This window comes from Vigna unguiculata, chromosome 7, assembly GCF_004118075.2.
Source record: "Vigna unguiculata cultivar IT97K-499-35 chromosome 7, ASM411807v1, whole genome shotgun sequence".
Lineage (NCBI taxonomy): Eukaryota > Viridiplantae > Streptophyta > Magnoliopsida > Fabales > Fabaceae > Vigna > Vigna unguiculata.
Genome location: NC_040285.1, coordinates 3,119,738 through 3,129,476, shown reverse-complemented (window position 1 = coordinate 3,129,476; position 9,739 = coordinate 3,119,738). Strand labels below are relative to the sequence as shown.

The 9,739-nt window shown below is 31.6% G+C and overlaps 1 protein-coding gene across 1 annotated transcript; it reads right to left on the bottom strand.

The window, feature by feature from the left end:
- Positions 1 to 474: 474 nt before the first annotated feature.
- Positions 475 to 4,185, bottom strand: LOC114190980 (probable glycosyltransferase STELLO1). Its single transcript, XM_028080086.1, has 3 exons — positions 2,188 to 4,185; positions 1,688 to 1,814; positions 475 to 1,222 (listed from the first exon to the last, which is right to left on the bottom strand). The coding sequence occupies exons 1-3, from the start codon at positions 3,870 to 3,872 to the stop codon at positions 752 to 754; spliced, it is 2,283 nt and encodes a 760-aa protein (XP_027935887.1). The 5' UTR covers positions 3,873 to 4,185; the 3' UTR covers positions 475 to 751.
- Positions 4,186 to 9,739: the final 5,554 nt, after the last annotated feature.

The following is a 9,739-nucleotide window of genomic DNA, read 5'->3' as shown; positions in this document are numbered from 1 at the left end:
ATGCTTCGTTTCTTTCGAACAGTTCCATAAACATTAAAATTTGATTGAAGGGTATTGTTGACTGATACACCAAAATATCGTCATTTTTGCAAAAGCTGTTAAATTTGTATCATCTTTAAGCACGAAATGAAACAATCTTCGTATAATCTGTTGCTTACATGAAAGAAACAATGTTATATATGGATTCAAAGTATAGACAGAAACAATTTGAATTCTGTAAATCTCGTGACATTAAAAATTTCCATTTTCAAACATGTTTCAATGATATATGTATCTTACAGGACAACAAACATTGACAGAAGAACAGATTCACGAAATTGCATATGCATGCTAAGCCATCTTCTTGCAGAGTTATTATCTGAATGTAGTATTAATCGTTCTTTTTGCATAGACATGCAAATTCCCAGAAAGCACTGCATATCAGACACGCTTCAAGTCGGTATAAAAAAAGAATCTCTTAATGGAGAGATTGCATTGCAATATTGAATACAAGTACATTTTCATTTCATTTTTCACAAAAAAAGAAGGAAGAAAAAATAAGGAATGATACATTTTTCTGTGGAAGAAATCTACACAATAAAGGGGAGGGGGGAAAAGAGAAGGGTTAAAAAAAACCCACCCTAGAAACAAAATTACTGTGTAACACTGTTTTCAATTAAAAAGAGACCGTGTAGGAGTGCTATTTTAAGTGTTACATGTTTCTTGCGTGCTCTCTGATCATGTGGTATGAAGAAGAAAGAGTTTTCTACTTTCAAACTAACTCCATCAGAAGTGGATCCCCTTCTGCCATTATTCTGATAAGCTTTATGAAGTCTTGCTCACTCGATACGCTCCATGGATGAACAGCAGGAACTTTGGCCGAATAAAGAGTGGTGGAATTAGCAGGAGGATTTTGCTTGTAGATCATTGAATCAAGAACAGGGTCAAAATTCTGAGGAGAATCCAGGGACACAAACAACATAGGAATTGCAACCTTCTGATGTATCTCTAGATTGCCCACAAGGCTAACAAGCTCAACAAAATCACTGACCAATCGCTGAGGAACATAAAACACCTCAGAACTGCATAGTAAGAGGTTCTTGTCATTGTCACTTGTTTCTTTGTAGCTCACTTGAAAGTGTGCTGGCATCGTGCTCACAACCTTCTGTACCATGTTTGCTTGTTGTGATAACCAATCCGAGCTGTCACCATTGGTTATTACAGAAGACCAAGATTCCGACACCTGAATCCCAGTAACTTTGTTAATGGTCAGAGAGAAAAGGGCTTACACCAATTTTTATGAGTTAAAGCTATGTTTCAAAGTAAATTGACTAAGAGTAGGATAAACAGCATAAACAAAAAGATTTGTTATGGACAAATCTAACTTCCAAGAAGGTAATGAAAAAGTTTCTACGGATTAGCTAATACATTAGGTTATGGACAATTTTATTTTGTTTTTTCTTTCCCTTTTCTTATCCTACAAGTGTTCATTGAAAAAGTTCATCGAATCAGACCAATGCTTACTACTGTTTCACAGATTGGAATGAGGTTTGCTACTCTAGATGAAAACTGTTTTCTTACAATATTAGTGGATGCATTCGTAACAGGGGCCAATAAGCCCTTAAAATATCAATTTGGTAGGAGTTTCAATTCAATCATGCAGAAGTAAGAGTTCACACTTTGGGTGAGAGGAACAAAACAACAATACCTTATTAGTGATCCACAGTTTAGTTTTATCTGCTTGCAGTAAGTTCCAGTAATTAAGAATGGTATTATCCTGTACGAACAAAAATCCTTCTGCACTGCTAAATTGATCAAAAATTTTGGGCAGGTACCTGAAAATCAGGCGATGGATAAAATTAGAATCACACGAAGAACAAAACAGGCTACAAAACCTCTTCAATAAGAGATATTTCTAACTTTCCACTTCCAAAAGCTTCCATTGCCTACACAGGCTACAAAACATCTCTCACACTAATACTAACATGCTTAAAGTGAAGGAAAGTTCTGTTTCTGCTGCGACATAAGCAATTTAATTGTATTTTACTTCACCAAACAGCCAATAATGCAAAGCAATCTTTACTCTTACTGATAAAACAGAACCATCTAAGAAAGGCCAGTATTCAGATTCAGAAACAATAGCAAAATTTACAAGACAACAATTATAATTTAGCAATAGAAAGAAATGTAAAACACAACCAGACTTACCTGTATGCATAGTCCAAATGACCCTCCTCTACAACAAGATCTACATCCTTCTTTTCTGACAAAATAGCTACAGATCTGAATATCCTTCCATAAAGCAACCTCCATTCAAGAGCGGTTCGTTCCACCGGCCCATTGCAGTGCATTATAAGCACAACATTCCCGAAAGTTTTCCTCCACCGGATCAAATTAGCAATCTCATAATTCACCGTTCCTGTTTCTTCAACGCCAAGATGCACCGATGGCAACTTTTGTGGTACAAACTCTTTTCGATCACCATGACCAATATTTGGCCTTGGCCTTCCCAACTCCAACGACATCAACCTCGGCTGCTGATAGCCAACAGCCAACAAATCCTGCAGCCATGCAGCAGTAAGCTTCACATCCGTCTCAGTCCAAAACCCCTCCTCTGCCATTGCAAAGCTCAAATCCAGAACCTTCTCAAACAACCTATGTTTATCAGACCGCCACAAAACCAAATAATCAATCAACCTTCCAACATTCACATGAAGATCCTTCTCTTCTGAAAAGGGGTACGCCTCAATCCTGTCATACCTATGGACCGTAGGTGGATAAACCGCAACATACCCACCAACCTCCCAAAGCAGCCTCTGCCCCCAGTAACCCCTCAACACATCAGACGCCATCGTGCTCACCGACACCGGCAGCATCAAGGCCCAGAACGCCGGCGAATGGTACATCGTGTTAAAGGAATTCACCGGCACCATCACACCCTGCGGCAGCGCCACCTTCGGCGCATGCTCGTCGAACCTCACATCAAACGCCTCCAGAGTGGATTTCCGGGTGAAGTAAAACACTGAATCTACATCCGGCAGGCCATTGGAAATCCCCTGCTGAATAAACTGCTTTCCTCCGAAAACCTGAGTGTAAAACTCTTCATGCCCAATTTCCCCTACCTTCTCCAGAGGCAACCCTCTGGGCCAAACCGAACGCTGCCCAAAATGCACATAAGGGTTCACAACGGTTCGATTCGGGTTATCGTGACTATACTGCAACAAAACCTCTTGCCTCGCACCTTCCCCTACTAACTCCACATCAAAATGCTTGCCCAAATCATCGTCTATCACTTCCCCTCTATCATCAGCGTCAAAAATCTTCTTGGCACCGTGCTGAATCGCAAACAAATAACCCACACTCTTTCTAACATACGAATCGTAAGGAAGGTAATCCACAACCCTAAACCCCAAATTGGCCTGCTCCTCCAGGGACAAAAAGATCGCACCTTTCAGACTCCAATCCGACGGCGTTTTCGAGCCACCTACCGCCACCACCTGCCACCCCTTTATCTTCACAAGCCGCCTAAGCGTATCGCTCGGGTACCCCAACACCGACACCACGATCCACTTCTCCGTCCGGAAGTTCGCGAACTTCGAGGTCTTGTCCGCAATCGGCGAGATCGCGCCCCACTCCACGCGCGGGTACGCGATCCGCTCGAGCTCCTGCGCCTGCTTCTCGAAGCAGAGCAGCGCCGCGGTGTCGCCGGCGTTCCGGAGAAAAAACACGGCGGCGACGGTCACGACGAGGAGCACCACGGCCACGATCCTGATGAGGTTGTCAGAGACCCACGCGGAGAAATCGAGGCTCTTGGTGGCTGCCAGCGCCGCCGTCCGCGTTTTGGGCTTCTGATTCACTGATTTTGGAAGTGAATGCTGCTCTTGGACCATCATTGAGTTTGGGTGTTGAATTCAATTGAATCTTCCCCCAAATGTGCCTTCCGATTGACTTGAGCTGAACACCTTTCAACTCTTTCTTTTTCCTCCCAATTGAAACATAGCCGGTAAGTAGTTTCTTCAGAGGTTTGGGAGTTGAAGTTTTGGTTAAGGTTGTGGTTGCCGACAGGTATGTGTGTGTGTGTCGGTTCCTTAAGCTTCAATGCAAGTGCAGGTAGTTTGGTAGAGTGGAATCTTCTTCTGGTTCAGTTGTAACATCTTCTTTTTATTTTATTATTTTTAATCCATTTTTTTTGTGGTTTGTTGTTGGAAAATGGACTCATTAGGTAATACTTCACGTTAGGGTATTAATTGGATTTGGAACTTGCTATTATAATGCTTTTGATTTATGAGCTGCCATGTCAATACCTTTTCCAGATATATCTTTCAAAATTTTCACTCAGTTAAAATTTTTATATTATTAGTTCACATTTTAACATTTATCATAACCAAAACCCAACAAATTGGAACCATACTCACGTACTATCATGACTTTTAGTAAAGTTTTAGTTAATAATAAATAATATATTTCAAAAGACATATTACCTTAGATTAGATAATGGGTTCTTTTTCTTATACCAATTTAGCACATGTTTAGATTTCTCATCAAACTATTACTTTTAATAGGGATGGACATAGATTATCAACCACGGTTGTAATATGATATGATTCATAGATTTTTATTGGCTTGAAAAGCTAGTTTGTGTTCACCCAAAAATGAAAAATGTGTTGTTAGCAATTATCTTGATTTATCGGAGACAAAAGGAACATGAGTGAGGAGTTTTGTTTTGTGGGTTTGCTTGGTTCTGTGTTTGACTTGTGTTATTAAATCGACACTAGTTTGTTTTCAAAGTGTAGGTGAGTTGGGAAGAGAGTTAAAGTGGGTGTGGTGCGCAACTTAGTTAGCAAGTCTATTTCTAACCAATCAATGCTTTGCAATGTGCACTAACAAGTTTCCAAACAAGTGGTATATGTCTATGATTAGAGATGGCAAATAAATCCGTACCCGTGGGTATCACCCGAATCCGTCCCCGTTTTGACGGGGAATCCCCGCTTTGACTGGGTATGGGTATGGGTATGGGTAATACCCGAAATTTTCAACTGGGGATGGGGATGGGGATATATATATACCCGCCCAAATACCCGTCCCCGCTTAAATTACTAAACTATTTATAATTTATTAAATAATCTAAAAAATATATATAAATAAATAATATATTTACACATAAAATATAATATAATATAATATAATATAATATAATATAATATAGTATATATACATATAAATAAAATATACTTTTATATATATATATATATATATATATATATATATTTACACATATACATGTAATATAATATAATATAATATAATATAATATACATATAATATATATACATAATAATATAATATAATATATATAATATATACGTATAAAACAAATTAATCATTTAACTAGTGAGATCTTTTATAAACAAATTTATAACATTACAAATTTATAAAAATTTAAAAAAAATATATATATATATATATATAAAAGCATAAAATATCTACGCATATACATATAATATATATACATAATAATATAATATATATTATTATATTTATATTATTATATAATATAATATAATATATACTTAAAATAAATATATATCTATAAAAATATATATATATATATATATATATATATATATATATAAACATAAGATATCCACACATATAATATATATACATAGTAATAATAATATAATATATAATATAATATAATATATATAAATAATTATATATATATATATATATATATATATATATATAAACATAAGATATCCACACATATAATATATATATATACATAGTAATATAATATATAATATAATATAATATAATATATATATATATATATATATAACATATTTCTCATTCTCTTTGTTTTTTGTTATACACTTTGTTTACTCTCTCAATTGTCTGGTTTGTTTTTCAAGATTTAATTTTGAAGGTAATTTTTCTTCTTCTTATTACATAATTTTTACTCTCTGTACATGGTTATGTTCAAATAGGTGTTCCTCAATTTCATTCTATGAAATAATTTTTAGGTTACACATTTGATTATCTTTATTTATTTATTTATTTTCATGAAAATGTTTGACTATTATTTTGTAGCTCTTCTTTTTGTTACTTTGGTTATACACTTTTTTACTCTCTTTTAATTGTTTGGCTTGTTCTTTAAGGTTTAAGCAGATCTTCAAGGTACTTTTCCTTTTATCATAATCTTAATTATACATTTTTTTTCGTTATGTTATGTTCAAATGGATATTCTCAAATTTGGGTCACACATTTAATTATCTTTACTCCTTTATGATAATTTTATTTATTATTTATTTTTTGTTTCATGATAATGTTTAATTCTCAATTTTGAAAGTTACTGGAGTGTTATTCATGATATATTGGCAATTGCTTCAGTTTTAGATCCAAGGTACAAGATGGACATGTTAGAATATTATTTTTATAAATTGTATGGTAATGATTTTGATATGAAACTTAGTAGGATTCGTCAAATGTGCTATGATTTGGTTTTGGAATATCAATCAAAAAAGAATGAAACTTCTTCTTATAGAGCTACATCATTGGAGTTGGGAAAGGATGTTGATAATGATGCGAATGAATTTTTAGAGTTTATGACAAAAAAGAAAAAATCTAGAACTACAGTTATGAAAACAGAGTTGGATTATTACTTGGAAGAAGATAATTTGCCGGTTACACAAGAATTTGATATCCTATCATGGTGGAAAACAAATGGGTTAAAGTTTCCAACCCTTCAAGCAATTGCAAGGGATGTTTTAGCTATTCCAATAACAACTGTAGCTTCTGAATCTGCTTTTAGTATTGGTGGTCAGATATTAACTTCTCACCGTAGTCGACTTCATCATATTACTATAGAGGCTTTGATGTGTACAAGAAGTTGGATATGGAACTCAAACCATCTAGGTAAGTTACTCAAATTTATTAATATTTTTTGTTAGTATTTTTTGTGAATTCTCATCTAATATTCTACATTTGGTGTTTGTAGGTGTTAAAAAATTAGAAGGAAAAGATGTTCTCATGAGTGAAAATGAATCTGATGAAGAAGGTACATTATATTCTAGTAATTAAAATTTTCAATTTCAATTATTATATCATATCTAATTTTTCATTTTTTTTCTATGTGTAGGTGGATCGAATGCAAATGAAACCACTGATCATTTGTAAAATTAATAAATATTTTGGTTATTATAAAATTTTAGTAATGTGTAATTTTTTAGCTTTTATATAATTATTTGAATTTTATTTAGTTGTTATTTGATACTTTAATTTGAGATTTATACTATTATAATATTTTTCTTAATATTTGACATCATGAAAATCAAAAAGAGTATGTTATTTTAATATTGAATATTTTGATAGTATCATGATTCCGTTGGTGTGATTTTTAAATTTTTTTTATAAAAAATATTTAATTGATATATGGAACAATAAAAAAATGGGTATGGGTATGGGTATAAGAAAATACCCGTTACCCGGTGGGGATGGGGATGGGTCAAAAGTTGTATACCCGCTGGGTTTGGGGATGAGGATGGGGATGAATTTTTATTATGGGGATGGGGATGGGATCATGATACCCGTATCCGCCCCGCCCCGTTGCCATCCCTATCTATGACAAAACCAAAAACCTTTGATCTTAGATGTTTAGTTTGGAGAGGACTAAAATGATATCAACACACTCCATTAAACATATGCTTTTAATTTATTTTTGAATTAAATATATTTTTTCCCTTATTATTTTGGGTTAAAAATATTTTAAACACATTTCATAATAATATTTGACTTAACAATAAAACAAATATGTGTCAAATAGTATAAAAAATTTAAATACAAACCTGAAATGCGTATGAAAGATCAAATAAATCTAACAAAATTTGATTAAAAGGATTAAACCCACATATTTCCAAAGATGAATGACTAAATTGGTCCAAAATTTCAAAATGAACTAATTCCAAAATTCACTAAAAGTTAAGGGACAAAAACACATTTAACCGTTTATATTTTTTATTTTTTGTTGTGTGAGTCATGTGTATTGATGAGAAGAAGTGATAAGTGATATTTAAAAGTGAGTTATTATTTTGTGAATGCTAAGAAAAGTTAGATCTTACCAAATGATTTTATTGAGACAAGAGTGATTTGATGGGATCCTTGAAATAGATGTAAATAAAAAGTTATGAAAATGTGGATTCTTAGAAAACTTTTCCAGTAAGTTGTGAATAAGTTATTTAAGATAACAGCACATATATTTTTTACATCTTTTTATTGAATAATTATTATTTAATGATAAGAGGGTGACGAAATAGTCAAGAAGTGTGTAAATAATTTTTTGAATAGTATGAAAAGTGGATCGTATTAATTTTACTATTGGACGGACTAATTTTGGATAAAGCCTGTTACAGAGTTGGATGATTGGGCCTAGATGCTTGCGGTGCAAGTGAGTCGGCCTCATTCTAAGAAACTCGGTAGGTAAGCTTCTATTTGTTTGGAAAGAATAAAAGTGAAATGTAAACCGAAAAAAAATAAAATAATGAGTAGATGAAATTTAATTATTTTTATTTAAATAAATTATATATATATATATATATATATATATATAAAATTTTTAACTTAAAAATTATGTTATCTATAACTATATATAAAGGGGATTCCCTCTTTTGTGTCCACATTTCATAATTCCAACTTTACCCTTTATAATTTAATTATTTATTAAATTTTTAAAAATTAATGGTTATTTGTATAAGTTTTTATAAAATTATTTACTTATCTCCTTTTTCTTTTTTTCTCTTACTATTCATCAACAGTTATTTTTCTCTTATTTTCTCCGTACATTTTATTTTATTTTTTATAAATATACTTTTATTTTATTTATTAACTTAATAACATTACAACATCATCAATTATTAATATAATTCAAAAAAATGTGTACACACAGGCGCGATAGCGCCTGTGTTTACACTAGTTCTATAGTAAAGAGAATTCGTCATTTATATTTACTTTTAATTTTATACTATAATAAGTAGCTTTTCTAAACTAAAATAATTATTTTATTAATTTTATTTTTTAATTTAATTGTTTCTTTAAATTTCATATTTTTTAATTAAAATAATTATCTATAAAAAAACAAGTTATTCATAAAATAAATAAAAATTACATATAATATTGTAAAAATAATCTAAATTTACTTTATAATTAAAGTAAAATGTATTATTTTTTTGTTATTACGAACATACATGCACATGTATTATTTAGTTTCACCATTCTAACTCTTTATAATATGTTAAAATAATAATTAACATTATTTCCCATAATGAATTCCATTCAAGATCAATTTTAATAGCACTGATTCAAATGTCCACTCAAAATACGTTGGTTAAATATATTTATTGACTGACCGAAAGGGAGTTACTTAAGCTAAAAATGTTACCTTAATGAAAAAAAACAAAAAAATGGTTTTATTCCTAAAACGTTTACAAATTTTATATTTGGTTATTAATTTTTTTTAATTTTTAGTTCCTATTTTTTTATATATTTTATATGTGATCTTTCTCATTATATTACCTATAATAATATTAATATGATACATTTTTATGTTAGAAAGTATATAAATTAGTATGATAAAAGAAATTAAAAGTAAAAGAGAAATATAAAAATATTTATAGAATTACTTTAAAGAATTCAACCAATAAAAGTCAAATAAATGTTTGATTAAATACAAATGGATTAAATATATTTTTGTTTTTTAACTTTT